The 25,703-nt window shown below is 41.5% G+C and overlaps 1 protein-coding gene across 2 annotated transcripts in view; it reads right to left on the bottom strand.

Annotated features, from left to right (window-relative positions):
- The window catches only part of ANKS1A (ankyrin repeat and sterile alpha motif domain containing 1A), a 141,344-nt gene that overhangs the window by 8,029 nt on the left and 107,612 nt on the right, over window positions 1-25,703 (bottom strand). For both annotated transcript variants that reach the window (XM_056867497.1, XM_056867496.1), the window contains 7 exons: window positions 4,031-4,129; window positions 3,076-3,225; window positions 2,822-2,929; window positions 1,835-1,999; window positions 1,124-1,249; window positions 781-852; window positions 260-346 (listed from right to left, as the gene is read on the bottom strand). In XM_056867497.1, coding sequence (XP_056723475.1) covers window positions 260-346; window positions 781-852; window positions 1,124-1,249; window positions 1,835-1,999; window positions 2,822-2,929; window positions 3,076-3,225; window positions 4,031-4,129 — 807 coding nt within the window. The remainder of the gene's footprint in view (window positions 1-259; window positions 347-780; window positions 853-1,123; window positions 1,250-1,834; window positions 2,000-2,821; window positions 2,930-3,075; window positions 3,226-4,030; window positions 4,130-25,703) is intronic.

Genomic DNA, 25,703 nt, shown 5'->3' with positions numbered 1-25,703 from the left:
GCTTTTCTGCAGCCTGAGCAACCTTCCTTTAAATGGCTCTTAAAGTTGGAGGAAGGCTACTTGGAGGATCTACCACACTACATAGTAAAGTTGATACAAGAAAATTTAATCTCTGCCTTAATCTTTTTCATTGTCAGTAGAAAAAGTGTAAAATATTGTCACAAAGTGTGAAAAGTTGCAAAATGGGACACCAGCTATTGTCACTATTACTTGTTGCTCAAGAATCAAAATGCTAACCATGACCTTGAGGTTCTCTCACCTTGTTAGATGCATCTATGAACTTCACTCCTTTGTAAGTGATGGATAATATTATAGTTGGGATCTTCTTCATATGTTCAGTTGATTTCTTTAAAAAGAAAAAAAATCATTCATTAGTAGGCATAGGTGGAATCATTTCCCCTTCTTTTGAAAGGGGGCACATATTTCACAACTCTTTACCCATCAGGCTGTTTTTGGACCAATGACTTCAGCTTCTTTACAACGTATTTATAAATTTGGATATTCTGAAATAATGTGTTTTTAAAAGTTAAGTTTTTAATTTCTAGATAAAGAAAACCCTGCCAGTTGTATTACAAAACCAAAATCTGCATTTTCATTCTAGACAACAATTTTACATGCTGAAAATATTAATGAAACTGACAACACCCCCAACACCCCGCAACCTGGCTGTAGTCTGAACAGACAGAATGTGGAGTAGAAACTCCCATTTGCAGCCATCCAATACACTATTTTCCAAAATGGATTTCAGATGCTTTGCAGTTTTTCACAGTGCATACTTACCCTCATTTTTGCACAGGCATCCTGGGTAGACTCTGTCCCACGAAGATCTTTGATTAGCATGGACCCAAGATACTAATTGAAACAGAGAATCAACATCAATCATTAATACCCTTATTTGTACATAACATTCCAAAAGGACATGAAGGAAACACTGTTCACTATTGTCGATCAACAGTGTTTGCCTCTGAAACCAGCCCAAAGAATTCAGTACTTGGATACCTCTGCAGTGCTATCAGCAGTTGCCGCCTAAAGCAAACAGCAGTAACTAAAAGCAGCTCGTGTGTAGATAAGTAGGCAAAACCAAAATCATATCCTCAAGTGCAATAAACTAGCATATACGTACATTGGCTTCATACCCACAGGACTCAAATATAAGCTTCTCTGGCTGGTGTTGCCAGTGTTGCACAGGTGCATAAGGAGCAGCCAGACTTGGAGGTCTGAGTGTAAGTTTGGGTTCACGGCATTCCTCCTGAAAACAGAAGTGACGGCTTTAGTTAGAACTGGGTCATCTGTCAACTGCTTAAGAAACACATCTCTCGTGCATGAATCTCAAAATGTTTTTACACATGTGAATGCAGTTATTCAGTGCACAGCTAACCCTAATCCTCTAAAGGTAAAGGAGCCCTGTGCAAGCACTGGGTCATTCCTGACCCATAGGGTGACGTCACATCCCGACATTTCCAAGGCAGACTTTGTTTGCGGGGTGGTTTGCCAGTGCCTTCCCCAGTCATCTTCCCTTTACCCCCAGCAAGCTGGGTACTCATTTCACCGACCTCGGAAGGATGGAAGGCTGAGTCAACCTTGAGCCACCTACCTGAAACCGACTTCCGTTGGGATCGAACTCAGGTCGTGAGCAGAATTTGGACTGCAGTACTGCAGCTTACCACTCTGCGTCACCACTCTGCTGCTCTAATCCTCTACCATTACAATAAAGCAACAATGATTCTTAATCACTTCCCGCTACATCTTACAGGCTAATACAGAATTCTGCAGTAAAATTCATAAGATTATAAAGACAAAAATAAAGCATTTCAAAGAGCCATACTTCTCTGACCTGTGTCTTGATTCTGTCAGCTCTGGGGTAAGATGCAATGTCTCGGCTACTCTCTTGTCTTTTCTTTCCAGTATCCCCTAAAGGTAGCAGGAGATCTGCAGACCTCCCTGTGCAGGAGTCACTCTGGCTCAGCGGTGAGGATGTCTGGGACATCAAATCCTGGCACTAGGAACAGATGCATGCATTTAAACAACTTATCTTTTGTTGCTGGATATACTCATGATAGCAAGCCGTGAAGACAATACTAACTGATGAGGTTTTCAGTAATATAATGCAAACAATTCATTTGGTTAATATCAACCATCCCAAAGAAATATGCTTTCAGAAAGAACACCAAAAAAAATGGTTCTCTGAAGCAACTGTATTTTTAAAATATCGGATTTCTAACATCTGTGTGGTGTACCTGGAAAGATTTGAAGACAAATCTTTAGAAACAACAAAAAAAGGTGGGGTGGTTTAATTTCCATAGGGACTACACTGGCTTAGTTCTAGAATCCTCTGTTAGTGGCAAGCCGTGCAAAAGTTCTTACTCCTGTCGAGGGATGGTGGAACATGGCTGGAAAGGTGAATTCTTCAATGAGTACCTTGGGATCTGGGTCAGCCAGGAGAATTCCAGTTCCCCTATGGTAGAACAGAGGTGCCTATGGGGACAGAGTTCTGCCACAACTTGCAGACCACATTTCCAAGAAATGTTCATGACGCTGAATAAAACATAGGTTTCTCCTTGTACTACAGATAATAGAGCTATTCCCATCAGACGGACTTTTAAAGAGAACTTTCCATTTGTTCTCCTTTAATATATGTGAGCTATGTAAGCACCTGAGCTCTCAACATATTTCAGTGGTTTCCAAAATTTCCCTCCTGACAAGGTTTAGCTTCTGCTGGGGGGGGGGGGGGCAAGAACAACTGACGACAGAAATGCTGTTAGCCCCAGTATTCTAGGAATAATTACCAGACAAACAGTTCCAACTATAAACCATGACTCACCCTTAGCTGAGAGAAACGTGGTGGTTTCTGTGGAGGTTCCTCATATGGCCTGTCTGCCAGGGAAGCTATTATACGCTTACGATGACCAAGAAGAATTACCTTGAGCACCTACAAGGAAGGTTAAAGCATTTTTTTAAACTGAAAGCATCCAACTTCGCAGTATTACTTAGTGCCCGAGTTCAGCAGAACTGGCATTTTTCACTACACAGCATATCAGAATGCTGATTTTTGCTGGGGTTATGCTGAATACTCACATTGACTAGTTCTAGTTCCCAGAGGTTTTTCACAGAGTCTATAGAGCTGTAGCCACTCGACAGAAATGACTGGATGTAATCCTGCAGACCCAAGGAATCAAGCCAAGCAGGAACAGAAGGCTGAGTCCCATCACAGCCCAGGGATTTTACCTGCAGAAAGGGCGTGAGAGAGAAGTATCAGTTATGCAAAATTATTTCAGAATGAACCAAGAGGAAAGGCAAGATATAAATGTTATAATAAATTAATAACATTTTTTTAAAGAACTGATGAAATGTTAACAGTTGTGGAACTCAAGACAGTGGAAGCACTTAACATTAACAAGCATTCACAAAACTCTACAAATCCCTGTGAAGAACTATGAAGTCCACTGCAGAAGGGAGTCACAGGGAATTATTAGCATGCTACAAGCAAACACACAACTGAACCCCAGCAGCTCCTCACCCCAATAGCTGGCTTAAGAACAGCAATCTGAATAACCCTTTTCCCATCTGCCACTTTTCTGATCTAAGCTGCCTCCCAAACTTTTATCCATCCCAGAAACACCCCCCATGGAGTGTTTCTCTCCCTCCAAATCACCATAGTATCTCCAGGGCAGGGGAAAGGCTGCCAGGATTCAGATGCATGGTTGTATGAGAGTTCCTGTACTGGCCTGAAGTCAGAACTGAGACCCTGAACAGCTAAGTGTTCCCAGATGTTAACAGAACATCTTTTTCTTTACACATCACTACACCTGATCCACTATTTGGCTCGATTACTTTACTCTGACTCATGCTTAACTGACCAAAAAGAATACCCCTGGTTTATTACTGTGCCCGTTTCCAGGGAATACAGCAGACAGGAACAATTTGCTTCTCCTATAAAATGGTCTGTCCATTCACAATCCAAGAGAGCAAGATATCCTAAAATTACTTGGTTGTCCTGGGTTCGTTTGTGGAAAATGTTACTCATATTAACCTTAGGAAGAGAACGCGCTGCCTGGAGAAGTTTTCTGCGGTGTTGTGGGTCACTAATACCAATGTCCCGAAGATCCTGATCTTCCATAACATTACAGCCCTGCAGAAAGACAAGAGACCAACATAGGAAAAGGGCACAGTGGAAGCACAGGAATTAAATCCAGCATTTCCTCACTTCATTCCAAACTGCAATGATCTCTCAAGCATCTCAAGTACACCATCATACTCTTCTTCTCTTGGAGCACAGAGCCATAAACTGGTTCCCTTGTTACATGACTATTGCTGCCTCTACTATTCTACTACAAGAATGCCCACTATGGAGAACTGGACAGCTAGTGTGACATAGTGGCTAGAGTTCAGACTAGGATCTGGGAGACCCAGGTTCAAATCCCCATTTTGCCATGGAAACTGGTTGACCTTAAGACTGTCATATTCTCTCAGCTTAACTCCCCTCACAGGGTTGTTGTGAGGTTAAAATGGAGAACGTTGTTAGCCACTTTGGGTACCCAGTGGGGGGGGGAAAGTGGGCTATAAATGAAATAAATAAACATCCTGTTGGTTTCCAGGTGGCTCTGGGAGATGTTGAGACTCTGGTAACTTTGTGGAAACCCTTGTAGCAGCATGGAATGATGAGCTGACTGTGGTCATAAGCATTGTTGCTCCTTGGCATCTTTTTCTATGCTCTGTGAGGCTCTGTAGACAGTGCCATGAAGTGTCCTCGTTAATATTCAGGGGCTGCTGTGTGGAGGCTGCACTCTGCCCTGCGTTGTTTTACTTTTTGTGTGTGCGTTGTTTTTCCTCCATACGATTTTATTAGGAAGAAGTTGGCAAAGAGTCAGTAAGGAGTTAATAAGGAAATATACTGGTCTGGAGGTTAACTTTTGATTAGGACACTCCGTTGGTCATGGCTGCTGGTTTATTTTCCGCCTCAGTAATGTGGCTGATAAAACCAGCCGGTGGGTATTCACAAATCTGAGTCATAGGCATAGCATCCTACACTCTCAAGTTTTATGTCAACAACAGTTAGAACACAGAGTGTTTTAATATAAATTATTTTATTCTTTATGTTTTTTGGTTGAAACTGTATATTTTAACCCATGACCTTGGAGCTTATTAGCAAACTCTAGGTAAGACGTTTACCTCCATAGGAAGGAGGAGGAGCTGAGCTTCTCTGTATCCGACACTATCTAGAGGAGCCAGCCATGTAGGGGAGCGGTGGGACGCTTACGTAGTTTTGTAGTTCATTTATTTTCTTTGAACTCTGGGACAATCTTAGATTGAGCTTTGTGTTGGAGAGTATATAGTTTATTTAGTATTTGTTATTTTATCTGGTTTTATTTTTGGCCGTAGCACACTTGGCAGCCAATTTATTTCTCCTTCTCTCTCCCAGGTAGGGGAGTGGCAGTTTGAGTTATAAGCTTAGCTGCCTTTATTTTAGTTCCAGCCTCTAAAATGGGCAGTTATTGCTAGTGGAGGTGGAGAGGAAAGAAAATATGAGCAAAAACAGAAATCCTTTTGAATCCTCCAGTCCCCCTGTAGGGAAAAACCTCAGAATTAATGATTTGTTTAATATACCAACTACTAATAGATTTATAATATTAGAGGGAGAGAAATGAGAAAATGAAGGATGTGGAGCTAACAATGTAAGAAAGAAGAGATGCTCTTTAGAGGAGATAAGAGTAACAGGGAACCAACTTAAATCAAATCAGGAAGCCCTTAAATCCACTGTTTCACAGGTGATGGATATGGCCCCCTCCTTGTTGAAAATACAAGATAACTTAGAATTACTCTCAGAATTCTTTTTATACTCAAATAAAGGGACAATATATTCTCCGGATAGAGATGATAGAATAAGAAGGCAAGAAGAGAGGTATAATGTAAAAAAATATATAATGTTGCATCACAGAATGGCTCAGGAAAATATAATATTTCATTACAGAATGGCCCACTGTATGCAGAGGTTTTGCATTAACACTAACCCCATGTTAAAAGAACTCTAAAAACTGTAGTTACAGTCCATCCATATCAAGGACGATTTATAAACTGGAGTACAAAATGGCATGTTGAAGACACATTTGGCATATATATTAGATTTGTCTACCAGATATATTGACTTGCTTTATATTGAAAGAATATATGGACCAATTAACAGGGAGAGGTGGGTTCTTACATTCTTCTTTCCTAACTTGCCTTCTCAAATTATGGCACAGAAACATTATTTCCACCACTTAAATGTTTATCCTAATTATGTAATGAAGACTGAATATAGGAAACCATTGGTAATACAGGATCAAAGAGATTATGGAAGATTAAAAGATGATGTATTGTATCAATCTGCTTTAAAACACAAGGTGAAACACAGGGCACGCAATTTGAACCTATGGGACAGAATTCAAAACTGACTAGGGTAAGATATTGCTTTGGAGGGGGAACCCTTAATCAGTGGAAAAAAAGGGAATTTGGCCTGGCCCAATGGAAGAACATTTTTAAAATTCATTTGGGGAACATCCTGGAAGTGAACAAGATAATATAAATTAAAAGACTGTCAGACCTTCAGAACCATTTAGTTAAACTTATACAGAAGACTCAAGGTAAGAATGGCCAGAACCCAATGGACTTGATTTTCCTAAATGTGCCATCTGGTGATATGTTGGCCAATGGAGATCAGACTAAGGAGGATAGTATGCCTACTCGGAGGGATCATACGAGGAAGTTCCTATGAAAAATGACCTTCCAAAGGGGAAATGATGCCTTGGGTAGAAGAAACAACAGGGTGTGGGGAATGTAACACGAATATCGTGGAACATAGCAGGATGGATGGAGAACTCCAAGAAAAGGGACCATCTAACAAAATATCATATAATCATGCTGCAAGAAATGTGGGCAACAGAGAAACCAGAATTACCAGGTTATATTTCTTTTCATTCACCAGCAACAAATGATTTTGGTCTAGGTTGGCCTAGACCTTCTTGGCATGATAGTTTTATTAGATAAATATGACTGTATGTTAGGTTGGACTTCACAGTCTGTCTGCTTAAATGGACAATTAAGAGAACGGTAGAAACAAATGAGATCCTTGCTATATTACCTGCTCAGAATTTGAGGAACCAGCTTGAAAAAGCATCAGATGTAAATGAGATTTTTTTTTCTTGTTTGGAGGAAATTTTATTTTTGGTAAAGCATTTGTTTTTGATTATGGTTAAAAAAGAGAATTCTATTGACCTCCATTCTTGTTCATGGTTTGATAGAGAATGCAGAGAAAAAATAGTTAATTAATCAGGCAGTGCGACAATACAGAAAATTTAATTCTCCTGTCAAGTTAGAAAGCTTGCTTAGGCATAAAAGGGAATGAAGATTGATGCTCGAACACAAGAAATAGCAGGTAGTTTGAGCTTGGGAAAGATTAATTACCGTGACTGAAACAAATAATGTGAAAGGTTTCTGAGCACACAAAGCAGAGAACCTCTGTAGGTTGGGGTGATGCCCAAGAAATGGAAGCAAAATTATAAAGAAGTATTTAAAACAACGTATGTAGAGTTGGTAGCCCCACATCTTGAATTAAGCAGTTGTTGGCATCCAGTTACTCCAGATGAAATTAAACAATTTGTATCAGTAATAAATGAGAAAAAAGCACCAGGACCTGACTGTGTTCTTGAAGAACTTCTTAAATCCAGAATATTGGGCAAGAGTTTTTGCTCATGTGTTCACACAAATAAACAAAACAGGTCAATTCTCAGCAGTATAGGCCAAGTCCATAAGTGTTCAAATTTTTAAGAAAGGTGATAGAAGAGATTCCTCTTCATACTGTCCAGTTAGCTGGATCTCAATTTATTTATTTTATTGCATTTTTACCCTGCCCTCCCCAGCCCAATTGTGGCAAAATAATCTGTGCTATACTTACATGGGAAGTTGTTAGATTGGGTTATAAAACACATCATCTTGGGCCAAGAGCAGACTGGTTTTTGTAAGCGCCATTCAACAATTGACTGGTGTCTAATACTCTCTCATTTAATATATAGATATGCTTCAGGGAGTCATGGAAGTTTATTTGTGGCCCTTATTGATCTATATGGAGCTTTTGATATGGTATCCAACCTGTGTCTTTGGGAAAAATTATTTCAGACTTCTATCAACAGCCACCTATTTTGGCTGATAATTAAGCTGTATGAATGACCTACAGTAAGAATTAGATGTGGGAATGGGTGGGGGGAGACTGTCTGGAGAGATTCCATTAAGGGGGTAAGACATGTTTCCCCCCTTGCCCCCTTTATTATTTATTTTATGTATAAGAGATTTACCAGCTCAACTGCAAATGACTAGTTCTCAACATCATCCCATATTGGCCAATAATAAGATCTCAATTATGTTGTATGCAGATGATATGGCACTTTTGTTGTGGACAGCAAGTGGGTTGCGCAATTTAATGTCTAGTATAGAAGAATATTGCAAAAATGAGCATTTGATCATAAATGGCCAGAAGACTAAGATTGTAGGGTTTAGTCAGAAAAAAAGATACCAGAAGTTGTCTTGGAAGGTGAAGGTCCAAGAGATTGAACAGTTGGACAATTTTGTCTATTTGGGCATCTTGTTTAATGCCTGATTGAACTGGAACTATCATATAAAAATGGCTAAAAGTAAAGTGGATGGAGTAATTAATGCAACTGTGAAGTTTCAGGCCTGGGTTTGGTACTGGGATGACTGTAGTTGCACTGATGGATGATCTTCATTTAAAATTGGAGGGGACAATATTCCCTGTTGATACTGTTGTATCTCTTAGCAGCCTTTGATACAGTTCACCATGTCATTCCTATCTACTGGCTTGAATATGGACTTGGTATTAAGGCCATAGCCCTTCAGTGGTTTCACTCTGTTGTCACGGTCTCTGACATAATTATGGTATTTTGTGTACATGTGCAGAATTAATTCCATGTAGAGCTTAAACACATCATGCAAACTGAACCACAAAACTGCAGAGGTTTGTGTAATGAAAAGCCTGTGTAATGCAAATGTCCTTAGAACAGGCTGACAGAATTCTCTCAAGGTCAGCTCTTTCAAGAGCTAACTAACTAACTTACTCTGGTCTTGTCCTTGAAGGGAGAAGAGCAGAGCACCTTTCATTATCTGTCAGAAAGATGTAACTAAAATCACCTTTTCTGACTCAGCTGTCAGCTGAATCTCAAAGGCAGAACAGTTTTGCCCTCCTCAAGGTCTACTGAAGCTATCTTAATGTACTGAGAGTGCATTAATAGCTTAAACTGCTTTTTATAACTTAAAGGCATTAAAGATTCCTGCAGTCCTATCAAGGATATAAGTAATATGCTTCCTTGCTTTGTGTAACCTTGCTCAAGGCTATGTGCTACTGACCAGATGGTCACAAAGTGACAATGTAAGCAATAATTGTGTTTTATGAGTTAGTTAAATATTGTGCTACAGATTTCTAAGTAGTCTCATTTAATGCGTATTGTCCTAATGAAGAGAATGGTATAAAAATTAAGTATATAATATGATCATGAAACTCAGACATGAGTGTTTATACTTTAAGCAAAATAGACTGAAAGGAAAGGAAGCCCATATATGGTCATGGGGAGCTGAGCAGCTGTAACTATGGCATTACTGCACTGCTCATGATATCTGATAGAGGGAATAAAAGGTATTCCTTTTGATGGATGAAAATGTTGTCTGAAAGTGGGGATAAAAGATTTTTCTTCACTCTTAATGAGTCTGAAACAGTATAAATACAGCCACAGTACAGCTAGAGAATCAGAACCTTCCAAAAGGCTCTCGGAAAAGGCTGACTGGTATTTATGGCTTACTTACTTTACTCTAGACTTTGTGAATTAGATACTTTGAACTGAATCAGAATAATTTGACTGTTATATTTTAGAAGTTGGATTTTGAAACTGAATAGTATGTAAGACTTGCTTGCTTTTACTGCATACATTGTAATACATACATTGCATTTTTATAAGAGTTTTTATAGAAGTGTTAAAGACTTGATAATCTGCATATATTTTACTAGAAGTATATCAATAAAAAGACTTGCTTTTTAAAAGTAAGTAAAGTTGTTGAGTCCTGCTTACTCGATGATTGGCTGAATAAGATACCTTCACTTCTCAGTAAGTGAAACATTCTAAGAGCCTGTCATCTGAACAGCACGACCCTCTTCAGTGTTCTGTCTGATTGGACATAGAGTCTCTCCACCAGAGATGCAAAACCAACTGGGTGGAATTTATCTTGTGTGGTACCACAGGGGTTTATTCTCTTACCCACACTCTTGTGTGTGTGTGTGTGGTTGCTGAATAAGATTGTCCAGAGCACTGGGATTGGGTATCATCAATATGCAAATGACACCCAGCTCTATATTTCATTGTCCAAGCCTCCAAATGTGTCTGTATTGGTTCTGAACTGGTGCTTTGTGGCAGTGGTCATATGGCTAAAATGGAACAAGCTGAAGCTGAACCCAGACAAGACAGAGATAATGCTGGCTGGGAAGGCTGATATTCTGAGGGACTGAATCTACTTGTCTAGATGGAGTGATGTTGGCATTTTCAGAGCAGGGTAAGAGCTTGGGGGTGCCCATGGACCCTGCCTTGCTATTTGAAAAGAACTGTCTCCTTCCATATGTTCCTATGCATCAACTAGGGTCATCAAGCAGACATCTATTGGCTATGCCACCACTTAGGGTGGTGTGTCTGACACCAACCAGAGCCTGGACCTTTTCCATCGTGGCCCTGGCTCCCTGAAGAGATGAGGGGGGCCTCTCTTCCATGAGATTTTTCAAAAGGTACTCAAATCCTGCCTGTTTGCCAGGGCTTTTGAGGGGTTTGAACAGCAGGCATCTTTTAAGGGGGGGAAGGAATTTGGGGTTTACTATTTTATCTTTGGTTTTAGCTGAGAATGTATTCACTATTATTGTAGGCCACCTTGACCTAAGACAGCAGTTCTCAACCTGTGGGTCGCGACCCCTTTGGGGGTCGAATGACCCTTTCACAGGGGTCGCCTAAGACCATCGGAAAACTCCCTCATACCCCGTGTAGGGCTCTTCCCCCTCCCACCCCCCTTCTCAGGCTCCCCAGACGAGGAAAGGGAGGAAGCCGCCTCAGTCAGCAACTCGCTCTCTCACTCTTTCCCCCTCCCGCCCCACCAGGCCCGAAACCCACCTCGCCATTGGCCACGCCGTGTCACGTGAGGCCAACGTTCCTTTCCCCCCTTCCCTCCCTCATCCCCTCCTGCACAGTTGGCAGGAGCCGTAGTGGCTTCTTCCTCACGCAGCGTGAGGGACGGGAGGCTGCTCTGAACTGGGGACGCCGGGGATGAGTTTTGTCCCCTGAGGCGGCTCAGACGGGCAAATTGGAGCCCTCCAGCATTTCCTCCCCCTCCCCAGGGTCTTTTGTCTGAGGGGGAGCCGTTGCGGGCTCCGTGAGAGAGGCTTAGGTCGGGCTCAGCTTTTGTGCTTGGTTTCTGCCTTCTCTTCCCTGCCGCGGTTTCTGCATTGAAAACTGCCTTTGGGGGTGGGGGGCGATGGCAGCATTCACAAAAGGGGACGTTGCAACCCTTCAGGACATTCTGTTCAAAGTCTCGGTACTTCAGAAAGGAAGAGCAAAACATGGCTCAGTGGTAGAGCCTCTACTTGGCATGCAGAAGGTCCCAGGTTCAATCCCCACCATCTTCAGTTAAAGCAGTGGTTCCCAAACCTTTTGCATCATGGAGCACTTTTCAGGAGAGAAATCAGTCATTAATTTTCACCTAGCAATGACAGTAGCATTTTTCTTTCCAGTCTCTTCACGGAGCACTAGGAGATGGTTTTGCGGAATACCAAGTGCTCCATGGAGCACAGTTAGGAAACAGCTGAGTTAAAGGATAAGAATTTCGGTGATGTGAAAGGCCTTGACCTAAGACCCTGGACAGCCACTTCCAGTCTGAGTGGACAATACTGAGGATCTGATTCAGTAGAATCTGAAGAAGTGAGCTGTGGCTCACAAAGCTCATACCCTGCCAGAAAATATTTTTGTTCGTCTTTAAGGTGTTGCTGGACTCTTGCTCTTTTCTACTGATTCAATAGAAGGCAGCTTTGTGTGTTTGCAAAACTTCCAAGGAGATAGATCGGGATGGGTCTGTATGTAGTAGTAGAAAAGAGCAAGAATCTAGCACCTTAAAGACTAACAACATTTCTGGCAGGGTATACGGGCTTTCGTGAGTCACAGCTCACCTTCTTCACGGCTCACTCCTTCCAAGGGCAGGGAGATTTTGATTGTGAACGAATTGGGGTTGGGTGTTTCTTTCCTACTGGTATATTTTGTTTTTATTTACTGTATTGGCTTCTCCAATGATCACAGGCGGAGCATATGGTTCCCCTGAATTGCTGAATGTTCATGAGCACAATTAGCTGCCTTACGCAAACCTAACGTAACATCTAAAATGTCTCCCTATGTGATGAAAATACATCCTGCATATCAGATATTTACATTACGATTCATAACAGTAGCAAAATTACAGGTATGAAGTAGCAACGAAAATAATTTTATGCTTGGGGGTCACCACAACATGAGGAACTGTATTAAAGGGTCGCGGCATTAGGAAGGTTGAGAACCACTGACCTAAGAGGAAAGGCAGGATATAAATGTATAAACAAACAATCAAACAAAAGTGTTTATGTAGTTAGCTGAATAAGCCTTTTGACTCAGAACCCATGACAAGCTGAAGAAGCATATTGGTATTTCCTGCAATTTACACGAGATTGTAAAGAAAGAAATTTGATCATCGCTTTCCTGCTGAAAGCTTCTAATTACAGGGCCTGCTGCCTTTTCTGAGATGGCTTTGAAACAGCAAACTAGTAAATTGAATAACTGGCTCTACAACTGTGATTCTCAAACTGGACTTTATTGTGGGTGTAGGTGTGCCACAGGATTTTATTTACTTTATTTATAGCCCACCTTTCTCAAGGTGAGACTCAAGGCAGATTACAAAACACAAAGAAATATACAGGATATGCATAACAGGTGCAGATGTTGCACCTATTATCAAGGGTTGTCTTTACCTCCCTCCATTCAGGTCAACAGAAAAATATGGCGTCATAGGATAAGATAGAAAGGGAAAGCAGTCACAGAAGTAAAAGGGCAGGGAGGCCACACTTGCCTCCAACTCTAGTTGACCCTCCAGGTGAAGATAAATGGCTCCTCCATCAGTGAGGCTATTGTTCCTACCACCTCGCAGCATTTCAAATTCTGTTCTTCCAATAGGGCCCCCACTTTCACCTCCATTCCTCACTGGCTACATCTGAAGTCCTTAGTAACTAACTTTGAGACACCACTGCCTTAAGTGTTCTGCATGATCTCCAGCTATTTGACTCAGGCTACCCATAGCCCACTTTCCCTGACTGTGCCATTGCATCTCTTTGCATCCAATAAATTTAAGCAGCTTGAATTACATGACCTTCCCCCATTTCTTGCAAGCTTGCTCTCATTAGTTATCCTCTTGATCACCGCTTAGCTACTCAGTATACCACAGCTGTAGTTTCAGCTGCCTGCCCTTTCCTCCTAGTCAGCCCTGCTAGTGTACTTCAACTGCATACAGGGAAAGTTAATCTTTGCTTGAACTCCCTTAAGGGCCAGAGAGAGAAAATTGAATTTATTTTAGAATACGCCAACGATCCAGGGAAGGTCAATATCACTGCAATTTATCACTTGTCACCATGGTGATAGAAGCAAGCCACCCCTCTGCCGATGAGTGCCTTCCATCATTATACACACTTTACAAAGCTTATTATCCCTGCATGTGAAGTGTGGAACAAGGAATATGTAGTGCTCAGAAACGGTAATATGCAACAGACATTTTACTATATACATAGTGTTACATACTGGCCCGAGAATATCCCATCCATTCTTTGAATAGCTTTAGCTCTCTAGCTGTTTAATCTATCATTGTAATTCATTATTTGCACCCAAGACTTAACTTAACATGTTGCCCAATTGTACTAACTAATGCATGTCCAGCTAAACAAAGGCACAAAATACAACAAAATAAAAAATCTTGAAATATCCCATAAAACTAACACCACTAACATTAAAAACAAAGGAAAACAACAACTTTATTCAGAAGCCTTGTGCAATACAAATATACTGGAAGGCAAAAGGTAGAAGCTGGATTCAAACTAGTTTCTCTGGAGGCTCTGGTTTTTCACCCAATCTATACTATACCAACAAAAAGGATTAAAACTCAATTTGGGGGGGAAATATTTTCACAGACAGAAAGGTAGATGGTATAATGGCCACCTTCTTAAAAGCACAAAGCTTTCAATCAAGATGGAAGTCCAGTTCTCTTAAACAGACCAATTCAGAGTGCATGCTACAACAGTTTCTAGATGAAAAAATAGGAGATAAAGAAACAGGCTCTAGGACTGTTATTGCCTTATTGAGTTGAAACAAACATTTTACAAGATTATCCCAATCATCATAAAGATGCCCTGACCATCTGAACATTTCCATCCAACATCAGGTGTCAACACAACACAGCAACTGGGGGGGGGGAGAGAAGGGGGTTGTCCGATGATCATCATCACATGGTCACTCTTATTTGTATCCATCCTTTCCTGTCAAGCTATGGGGGGGGGGGGGAATTGGAAAATCAACCTTTACGAAAGCTGCTTAATATAAACATAGTAATAAAATAAAGGAGACCCATTTGAGAGTGAAGCTGCCATCCGCTGAATGTGCAAGGCCAGGTCATTCTCTTGACACATGACAGTACTAACTGCATGGCTCATACATTCTGTAACATGGCAGGGAGTTCAAACAGCACGAATTACTTTCTTGTGCTTGCTTTCATCAAAGAACATGGATAGTAAAGAACTGACCGTTGGCAGTATCAAAGATACAAAAAAGAAAGAGGCTTATAAAGTACTACTGACTCTCAAGGTGTAACAAAAACTATTTCACTGAAACAGATCCATAATTGTACACTTGACAACACTTCTATACAAATTACCGCTTGCAGGACAGGGACCCAGCATAATTGAACACCAACCAACGATTAAAAGCAAGGTTTAGATGCTCAGTAACTCATGCAGAGTAATTTCACTGATTGTTCTTTGTTATCTCATACTAGTATCCATTTAATTGGGATGATTGAGACTTGGCTGTTACGAAAGAAAACAGAATGGCATTCCAGGGGATTTAAATTACAGCCTAGATTTAGCCAGTTTCCCCTAAATTTTCATGTCTACCGGAAGCTGAATGTTATTTACTCTCTGTGCTTTTAAATGCTTTTGTACCTTTAAGGATGTGATAGTATATTGTGTCCTGTGCCTTTAAGGGACTAGATTATGTTGTTTTGCACCCAGCTGGGCTACACCCATTTGTAAAACAAAAATGGCACCCCAAGGTTTTAGGTTCAGGTATCACTAATAACCAGTCTAGCCCAATCTTATCAGATCTCAGAAGTTAAGCAGGGTTGGCCCTGGTGAGTATTTGGATAGGCAAACTCCAAGGAAAACCAGGGTTGTGATGCAGCGGCAGGCAATGGCAAACCACCTGTAAACATCTCTTGCCTTCAAAACCCTATGGGGTCACCCTAAGTCAGTTGTGACTTGACAGCAAAAAAATAATAATCACTAAATCTCTGAACCACTCAGTTCATCGAACACATACATCTTTTCATTAAACATTCAGTCCTATTAGAAACTAGCGCTAATGACAATCTTCTAATGACAACTTGTCATTGGCTCCAGTTTCTAACATGCAACCTGTTCTTATTCACACAGCCAATAAAACCATGCTTCCCAGGGAAGGCTTTTGCCTCTAGGCTATGTTTGTTGGATCACCACTATATGATACAGGATGCTGGACTGGTCTAGCAGAACTCTTTTTTATGTTCAGTGGCTGGGAATATCCCACCCACGTCATGTCACTATTGATCATATTACAAGTAAAGAACCCAAGAGACTCACATAAGGGAGATCCTTCCCCCATCCCCCCCCTTGCTCAGCAATCCACTCTCTGGCTCTCACTCACTCCCCCCCAGGTACACTCTAAATTCACAAGGGAAAAGAATCTCACCCACCTACCTGCTTGCATGCATGTCTGTCCTCTCCTGACATTCAGTTCCCAACCCCCCTCCCCCATGTACAGAACTATCGCCTCTGCCAATCTGGTTCATGCAGGGGCAACAACTCCCCTTCTTCTCCCAAGAAAGGCCTATGGAGGTGTGTTGTCTGCATAAAAACAAAAAATGCACATCTGTTTGAGGGGATTTAACCCCCCCCTTTTAAACATTTGGCATTTTCTGCAAACCTGGAGCCTCCTTCAGGCCTGCAGAAAAATGTGTAATGTATGTATCCTGCCCCATTCCCTGGGTCTAATAATCTGCAAGGGGGCCAGGTTCACTGTTACATGTATGATAGACATTTTAAGTCAGACTAGCTTATGGTTCTCAGGCTAGCTTATGGTTCTCAGGCTAACACTTCAATAGAAACTGCACTCTAAAGCATATCTGTATCACAATCTTCAACATATAAGTTCCATTGAGACCAGTAGAGCTGTTTTGTGTGTGTGTGTGTGGGGGGGGTGTTTGCTGTCTAGTCGCAGCTGAGATATGGAGACCCTGTAGGGTTTTCAAGGAAAGAGACATTCAGAGGTGGTTTGCCATTGTCTGGCTCCACATTACTACTCTGGTATTCCTTGGTGGTCTCCTATGCAAATACTGACCAGGGCTGATCTTGCTTAGCTTCCAAGATCTGACAAGACTGGGCTAGTATGGGCTATCCAGGTCAGGGCAGTAAGCCTTACTTTCCCCTAATGTGTTTAGTTTCAATACGTAAGCAGGATCTGGATCTTTCTTACACAAGCCTTGGGCAAAAAGAAAAAAGCACTCTTTCAAAGTCACAGCCCTGGGACAGATATTTGAACAGGCATTTGCTTTGGTACTTGCCTCATATTACAGAATTTTCCTAATATTTTGGAAACAGAATCTCATTAAAAGGAGGGAAAACCTGTTTAATTTTCACAAGTGGCTCTTGGAGGATTTTCAGGCTATCAAACAGACAGAGCAAGTGTTCCCCTCTTAAACTTTCTCAGCCTAGCTTACCTTGCAGGATTGTTGTGAGGATAAAATAGAAGAGGCAAGAATATTGTTGAAATCCGCTTTCATACCCATTGTGGAAAAATCATGGTACAAATATCTACATAAATAAACATACTGCAAATCATCATGCTAAAGGTGCTAAGTATGCATAGTGTGATACTCAGCCAGTCATTACAGGCTTGTGTTTTTGAACCCACTCTGCTGTGACCTCAAGTGAAATCCTCTTCCCCCTTTTAAGCACAAATCTTACCTTCCCAACCATGAGAGAACTGAGCTTTCTAGAGTCAAACTCCGCAGGGCTAAATGGCAAAGACTACTCTGGTTTATCTGATAAGCAAGCAAAATTGAACACACAGGGAGAAAATGGGGGGGGGCTATTTTACTTAATTGCTTTTGAGTGGTGATGTGCATTTTAAAAGCAGGGGGAAGTATTCACCAGGTGGTCCTTACTTAGAAGCCTTTGAGAATAAAATGGATTGGAGACAAATTACGCCCGGCAGGGGATCTCTTGATGCAATCTTGCGGACCAGAGTGGTACTAAGTGTTAGGCTGGGTGTCTGCCATCTTTAAAAAAAACCTTTAAAGCCTTGCAGGCAAACATTTGACACTTCTGTCTGACAGTGCAATAATGATATCATCTCCCATCATGCAGAGAGATCTTTCAGAGCTTAGATACCTTCCTATCAGTATCTAATCTAACTACACAGTCCAACTCTCCAAATGTAGGTAGATTGACTTTGATTACCAGAAGCATGACATCAAAACTGTCTATGGAGTGTTGGGAAGGAATCTCACCTTCCTTAGTGTCAAGCTGCCCTTTCCCATTAAAATCTCTAACCTGATTTTGTCAGGCCTCTTTCTCTGCAGTCTTAAGAAAAAGTTGACACATTGTACATTAAATAAAATAAAACATCCCAATATCCGTCAGTGCAGAGACAAGGGCATTTCTGAAACTGTATCAGATGCTCTGTGACATCTAAACAACATCTCACCATACCTAAAAATGAAAATAGCATCAGAAAATCACTCATTTGAAAACTTAGCCTTCCTTGTGCCTAAAAACTCAGGTAGAAGCACTATTTCAGAATTTAATATGGGGGGGAGGAGATCTGTATATTCAAGGTTAAGCTGAAAAACAATGCAGGGTTACAGCAGTCAAATAGCACCCCCTCCCAACACACACTTCATTAAACAATGATATGTGTTTCTTTGACATGCACACCTAGGGCTATTCATGCGCCTGTAGCAACAGTGTTCATTCAGTGGACAGAAACAAGGATTTGATGCAAAACAATAGATGCTCCTGAGGATAGTCTGAAACAGACACCATGAGAGTAGTGGCGGGATGACTGCCTTCCCCACACTGCTCCAGGATCAGGGCAGATAATATTAATACTTGCCCTATTATTAGTAATGCTTTCCATCATCAAGTACTGCACCATTTTTAAACACACTTTGGAACGACAGCACTTCTCCAATTGCACTTAGAAGTACATAACTTCTATCAGACTGATCTTGCATAGAATATCACTGAATACAAGAATGCCACTATGAATTGAAGCAGAGTAGAAAATAGTTACTTTTCAAAGTGGAAGTCAGGACTCATGTCTGAAATGTCACAAATAAACATGTGCCAAACTTACTGAGATGGACTGAACATGCAAGTGCATTACATTAACATGCCACAAGTATTAGCACTAACCATTAGGAAGTTCTCAGATTACAAAATAAGGAATACTTATTTTCCCAATACCTTAACTGTATTATAATCATGAGACTGTCACCTAACATTGGTTCAAATGTTGGGGAAACTGGTAGTGTCGTGTTCACCTGCCAAACAACTTAATGTTTGATGAAGACACACATACAATTATGCGTGATTAGATCTGATTTCTATAACATAGTAGTTCTCACTCTGTGGCTAACAGAACCACAGATCCACATTCATAAATTAAAAGAGCCATGTGACTACAATAGGCCAAATGCATCCCCCCAGACATAGACATACAATAATAGAAGATAGAACAAGGTATATTAAATATATTAAATATATATATAAAAACTTTAAATCACCAGAATACCTCTGCACGTGTAGGGTTGTCTCTCCCTACCACTGTTGAACCTTAGCCAGCCCTTTTGTACCTGGAATGAATGGAATTGGCTTCCCTCTCTGCCTTCTCACTCTCTCCTCAGCATGAGGCAGAGCAGCTCAGGCAAGAGAGTGAGATTGCCAAGGTGCCTGAAGGACAGTAAGCTGGCTGTGGAAAAAGGGGAGTAAAATCCTCCCCACCACCACCACTGTGGCCAATTTGCTCTTTTCCTTGGTGGCTACCACGGTGGTGGTTTTACTTCACTTCTCTGCGGCCAGTTTTCTTTGCTGCCTAGGTGAGAACACAGAGGCTGTGGAGAAAGTGGGTGGGTTGTTAGAAAGGCTAAGACCATGGCTAAGGGAGGCTTACAGCATACCTATCTTCCAGCCCCTGCAGTGTCTCAAGGCGGCAAACACAAGTCACTTTCCTGGAACATGGGGTGGGTGCCACATTGGCAAATAGTGCTCAGAAGAGCCAAACATGGCTCCCAAGAAACTGAGTAGCACTGCTATAACAGGTTTACCACACCTTTAAGGTGGAAAGATTATGTGAATTTGCATGCATAGGTCTACAGAGAACTACACATTTACTGTGGAACATGGATGGTGATATAAGTATGGATCTACCCATCATTATGCAAAGGACACTGACAGATCTACCAACACATGAGCTAGGTCTAAATTTCCTCACCATTTCAGTTTTCCATGCAAGCAATGCTAATAATGCTGCTTTTACAAAGAGATCAGAAAATAATATATCAGAGAATAGTATATTGTGAAGAGCAGAAATGTGATATTTAATCTTTGACACGGTATCCTTTTTCTTTTGTTTACCCAGTCACTTCTGAATCAAATTAACAGTTTACAGCAGCACAGAGTTCTCCATTTACAATAAAACCAATGCAGTCTTTGCTACACAGAGTGCAACATTTAAAATGCTGCTTCCACTACTCTTGCTCACTAGGCTGCTGAAGATTTCCTCAAGCCAATGTTTCATTGCAGCATCAGAAGAGATGAGGACTAATGGAATGACCTGACTATAAAGGTAAAAGCTTACAGAGGAAGAAAGATGCTTCACTGCTATGTAATTCTTCTTAAATGACTCTCAAGTCAAGGCACTGCTGTACTAATTTAACTCTAGAGTGCTAAGAAATACCAAACTGAAGCAGCGAGATTACAACAGTGGAAATCTGTCAGAACATCTGGCATGCAGGCACAAAGCTGCTTAAAAGAAAAAGAGAAGTCATTTAGGTGTGTGCCTCACTCAGAAACATTATGTTTTCTAGTGGCTCAATTAAGGTGGCATTTAAACTGATAGCAAAACTACACATTGCCTAAAAGAAGATGCCTCTAAAATAGAAGCAGACTTGAAGACCATCACCGGATTAATGAGAATTCTGTAAGTGCTTTTGAAAGAAAGTTGGACTATAAAGTTAAAATATAGCATCTTCCCTGCTGCAATGCAGTACGAGGAAAGATGAATTCGGCCACATAACATATTTCTGCTACTGTAAGTAGCCCTATCTTTTCAACAGATTATATACAGTCTCAATTATGGGATTAGTGTTCTCTCAGGTAACAAGATAAATCAGCTCTTTGATGGCACTACTTCCAACCCTGAACTATCATTACACTTTAATGTCTTGAAATGTTTAATTAATACATTTACATTCTTTATCACTTCTTTACTGAAGTGATATGGTCTCTACAGCCTGCTCAAGTCAATATTCTGGGTACAGCATCCTGTACCAACTGTAGCTGCTGGACAGTCTTCAAAGGCAGCCCCATGTGGACAGCACTGCAGAAATCTAATCTAGATGTTACCACAGTGGCAAGATGCACCACAGTGGCAAGATCCCCCCCCCTCTGTAGAAAGGGCTGTAGCTGGCTCAGCAGCCAAAGCTTGTGAAAGGCACCCCTGGCCACCATTGCCACCTGCTTATCCAACAAATGGCTTGTATCCAGGAGCACCCATGCTACAAACCTGCTCCTTTAGGGGGGGATTACAACCCATCTAGAATAGGAGATATCCCACTTCCTGGGTCAGACCTTCCCCCCACCAGTAGCACCTACGTGTTGTTATGATTAAGTTTCTGTTTGTTAGCCCTCATCCATTCCAAAACTGCCTCCTGTTCAGTTTCCATATCCTTTGTGGGATTTGCTGGAAGCGCAAGACAGAGCTGAGCATCATCTGAATATTTGCAGCAACTCACATCCTAATCTCCAGATGGCCTCTCCCAGTGGTTTTACACAGATGCTGAAAAGCATAGAGGACAAGATAGACCCTTGTGGAACTTCACAGGCTAGAGAGGCACAGCAGTTCTTCAGCACCACATTCTGAAACCTATCCTTGAGGAATGACCAGAACCACCACAGAACAGTGCCTCCCAATCCCAATCGGTGGTCCAGAAGCATACCATGACTGATGGTACTGAAAGCCACCTAGAGGTCTAGGAGAATTAACAAGGTTGCACTCCCCCTGTCTATCTCCTGGCACATGTCATCTACCAGGGTGACCAAGGCCTTTTCACTCCCATCACCAGGCCTGAAACCATACTGGAACAGATCCAAACAATCTGCTTCATTCAGGAATCTCTGAAGTTGGCCGGCCACCACTCATTCAATCACCTTGCTCAAGAATGGTCCATCTGAGACTGGATGGTAATTATTTAATACTGGTAATTATTTAATACTAGAGTAAGTTTCTTTAGGAGTGGACGCACCACTGCCTGCTTCAAGACAGGAGTGATCCTTCCTTGGGGGGTTGCTCCCCCCAGAGGATTTAAGCAGCCAGGAGGGGCAAGGGGTTAGAAGCAGGTGGTAGTTACCAAACTTCCAAGAATTCTGTCCACATGCTCAGGACTGGACAAGCTTAAAGGTATCCAACACAACTCGAAAAATCATCACCCTGGGACCATCTGATCCTTTCACTGCTAATGCAGAGTCCCAGTTGGAATGGATGTGAGAGATTTTACCCATAAAGTACTTCACAAAATTATTGCAGATGGCTGCAGAGCAGTCCCCCTCCTGTAGGAAGGAAACCAATAGGCCCCTGACCACTTGGAAGAGTTCAGCAGGTCTACACTGTGCAGATGCAATTAATGTATAGAAACATTGTTTCTTTGCTGCCATCATCACCACAGAGAAGGTTTTAAAATGAGCTCTAGCTTGTGCCTTGTCGGATTTGTCCTAAGTCTTCCTCCAGTGTCGCTCCTGCTATCTTCCTTGCCTTTTCATAATCTGCAACCCCTTAGTAAACCACAGGGCTGCCTGAGCTCTTAGAACTCAGAGAGGGTGCCTAGGAGCAATCAAGTCAATTACTCAGGTCCAGAGGTCAACCAGGGCATCAACAGGAGTGTTGACCTATGTGGTCTGAAAACCAGTCAGATCCATCAGGCTAAAGGGATAGATCTTCTTAATCAATCTGTCATCCCTGTGGAGTCTTGGTATCCCTGCAAGTCTAAACCCCAGCAAGTATATTCTGCTCCTCTTATACTGCCCTTCCTACCAATGAACCCCTGCATGTCTATATTAAAACTTCTAGACCTTGAAGAGGATTTTAAAACATGTTGTGGAGTGCAAATTCACATGGAATATTGCCCATGCTTACAGAATCGTACTGTTATACTCTGTAAATTAACATGCCCTGTGTTGCATGATGCTGTTAATTGGAAGTGATGGATAAGCTGCCTATCCATGCAAGAGAGATGACTAATTATTTAGCTCTTGATTTTTTGGGTGTTTAAAAATCCAATTACTGTCAATTGCAAAAACATTAGCAATGAAGAATGACAGGAGGGACCATATTCACAAGCACCAACTGCAATATGCAAGCCTGAAGCTAGAAGCGTTCACTTAAAATACTGGACACATCATTCACTACCCCACTTCTTTTGAGTGAGGTTTCCAAGTCTCTCCAATTCTGTTCTTGAAAAACTAATGTTATGAAAATTGGATGCAAGCTTTGCTACTATGAAATGCTCCGTAAGTACAAGTTTAATTCTGACAAGTACCAACCACAACTATCAGCTTGGGTATAGGTGTCCCCGTTCAGATATTTCAGAAGTGGACACAACACAGCAAGAATCCAAATTTGATTAAATTTTAATCTAACCATTAGAAATAATTTTTTCACTCCCATGATACTTTCATTCCCCCCTTTTGTGGCTGACACAAAAGATAGTCACCAGCAACCTGACAATTTATGTTCATTAACGAGCAAGTAGGTGGACCAAAATTAACAAGTGTTGGATAAATTAACAGCTTCAGAGCCAGAAATGCCAGTAAAAGTGACAAGAAAAATCTCTACCCTTCATTTAGATCACCTAATATGTGACTAGGTTTTCATTTGTGGTGTAACAACAGACAATACTGAGCCAAAACAGAGCAACTGCGGCGCTGATTTGGAATTATGGAGTTAAATATATGGGACATTCCCCACCCAACACTTTCTGAATAGCTAGTGCTTACTGGATAGTCCTTTAAAGTGCCTGCTCCCTTCCCAATGTGAATCCAGAATTCTCAGACTACATCAAAGGGAAAAATGCAAAGAAAAAGCTTGTTACTGTATACACAGAAATCAATCCTCTCATGCACAGGAAATATTCCATGGCTAACCACGTGCTTCTACATAGAGAAAAATAGCTGCAGTCAGAGTGTGCTGCATACATTTACCTTAAAAATTAATATAAAAATTTCTACGTACTGAGAACTATATTAGTGAAGGAATCTGATAATGTGGACGAAATGTAAGTACATTTTTCTTTATCAAAGGGAGGACTCTATGTAAAAGTGCTGAATCAGAATTAAATTCTAGCCAATGAACCCACATAGTTGAATAAGGACCTTGGGTTCCTCACTCGCTAAAGGTACCGAAGCCTCATTAAGACCTATCCTTTATTCAGTCATTTGCAGAGTCTCTATATTGCTCTATTGAATCTGTTTCACATGTCTCACATTATATTTATCTTAATTAGATTCCATGTTTTCCCTACGCTGCCTATGTCAGCCATACTACAGCTGGCAGTAATTCTACATGGGGCTGCCCTTCAGAAGTGTTAAGAAATTTAAATCAGTACAGAATGCGGCAGCCAGGATGTTGTCTGGACAGGGTGATAGGGACCACGTCACTCCAGTCTTGGCCCATCTACCCTGGCTCCAAATTTGTTTCAAGGCACAATTCAAAATGCTGGTTTTGACCTTCAAACCCATATACAGTTGGGACCAACATACCTGAAGGACTGTCTACTCACTTATGAACCTGCCCAATCACTACGGACATCTTCAGAGACCCTGCTTCAGGTGCCCCACCTTCTGAGATTGGTGGGTGGCAACCTGGGATAGGGCCTTAAGAACATAAGAAAGGCCCTGCTGGATCAGACCAAGGCCCATCAGGTCCACAAGTGGCCAACCAGGTGCCTCTAGGAAGCCACAAACAAGACGACTGCAGCAGCACCATCCTGCCTGTGTTCTACCGTACCCTATATAATAGACACACTCCTCTGATACTAGAGAGAATAGGTATGCAGCACAACTAGTATCCATTCTAACTAACAGCCATGAATACCCCTTTCCTCCATGAACATGTCCACTCCCCTCTTAAAGCCCTCCAAGCTGGCAGCCATCACCACATCCTGGGGCAGGGAGTTCCACAATTTAACTCTGCGTTGTGTGAAAAAATACTTCCTTTGATCTGTTTTGAATCTCTCACCCTCCAGCTTCAGCAGATGACCCCGTGTTCTAGTATTATGGGAGAGGAAGAAAAACTGAATTATTCAAGAGGGCTTTTCTACACAGGTGATAAAGTAGCACTGTACTAAATGATTTACAAAATTACTTGGATAAATGATTAGGGACTGTAATCTATACTACTGTGTTTAGCTTCTGTAACTAGGATCCAGCTGTGTGGGTTTGCATCATTTGATGTGTCATGTCAATATTCATGCTTTGCTTCCATTCTGTATTTAGATATTAGATTGGTTCTACAACCCTAAACCTATTGTATTGTTTGTTGCATGTCCTATCCTGTTGATTACATTGACTCTCTCTGTGTAATCTGCCTTGAGTCCAAGTGAGAAAGGTGGACTATAAATAACGTACATAAAAATAAATAAAATAAAATATCTATATAGGAACTTCTGGGGTAGTTCCTGTTATTCCACTCTTCTGATCCTGTGATTGTCTTTTGTTGATCCTTTCTTCAACGGAGAAAGTCTTCCTCCACTGAACAATTACTTTTTAAATAAAGGCTTCATCTGATAGTCTTTCTCACTCTGAGGTGGAGGGCATCTTGGAGACAGATGGGTGATTCCTTTTTGTTGCTAAAGTAAAGCAGGAACTAATTGATTTTCCTCATTTCCTGTTTCCTGCCTGGAATCATCCTCTGACTCCAGTTTCCTTCCTGCCTTGCTAAGGAAAGGCAACTACAGGGGTTGCTCTGAGCAACCCTACCTACCACGAGGGAACGACTCCCTCCTCAAGAAAGCATCGCCCAGCTACAGAAAGAGTT

Source organism: Euleptes europaea, chromosome 2 (genome assembly GCF_029931775.1).
Source record: "Euleptes europaea isolate rEulEur1 chromosome 2, rEulEur1.hap1, whole genome shotgun sequence".
Lineage (NCBI taxonomy): Eukaryota > Metazoa > Chordata > Lepidosauria > Squamata > Sphaerodactylidae > Euleptes > Euleptes europaea.
This window is presented reverse-complemented; position numbering and strand designations above follow the sequence as displayed.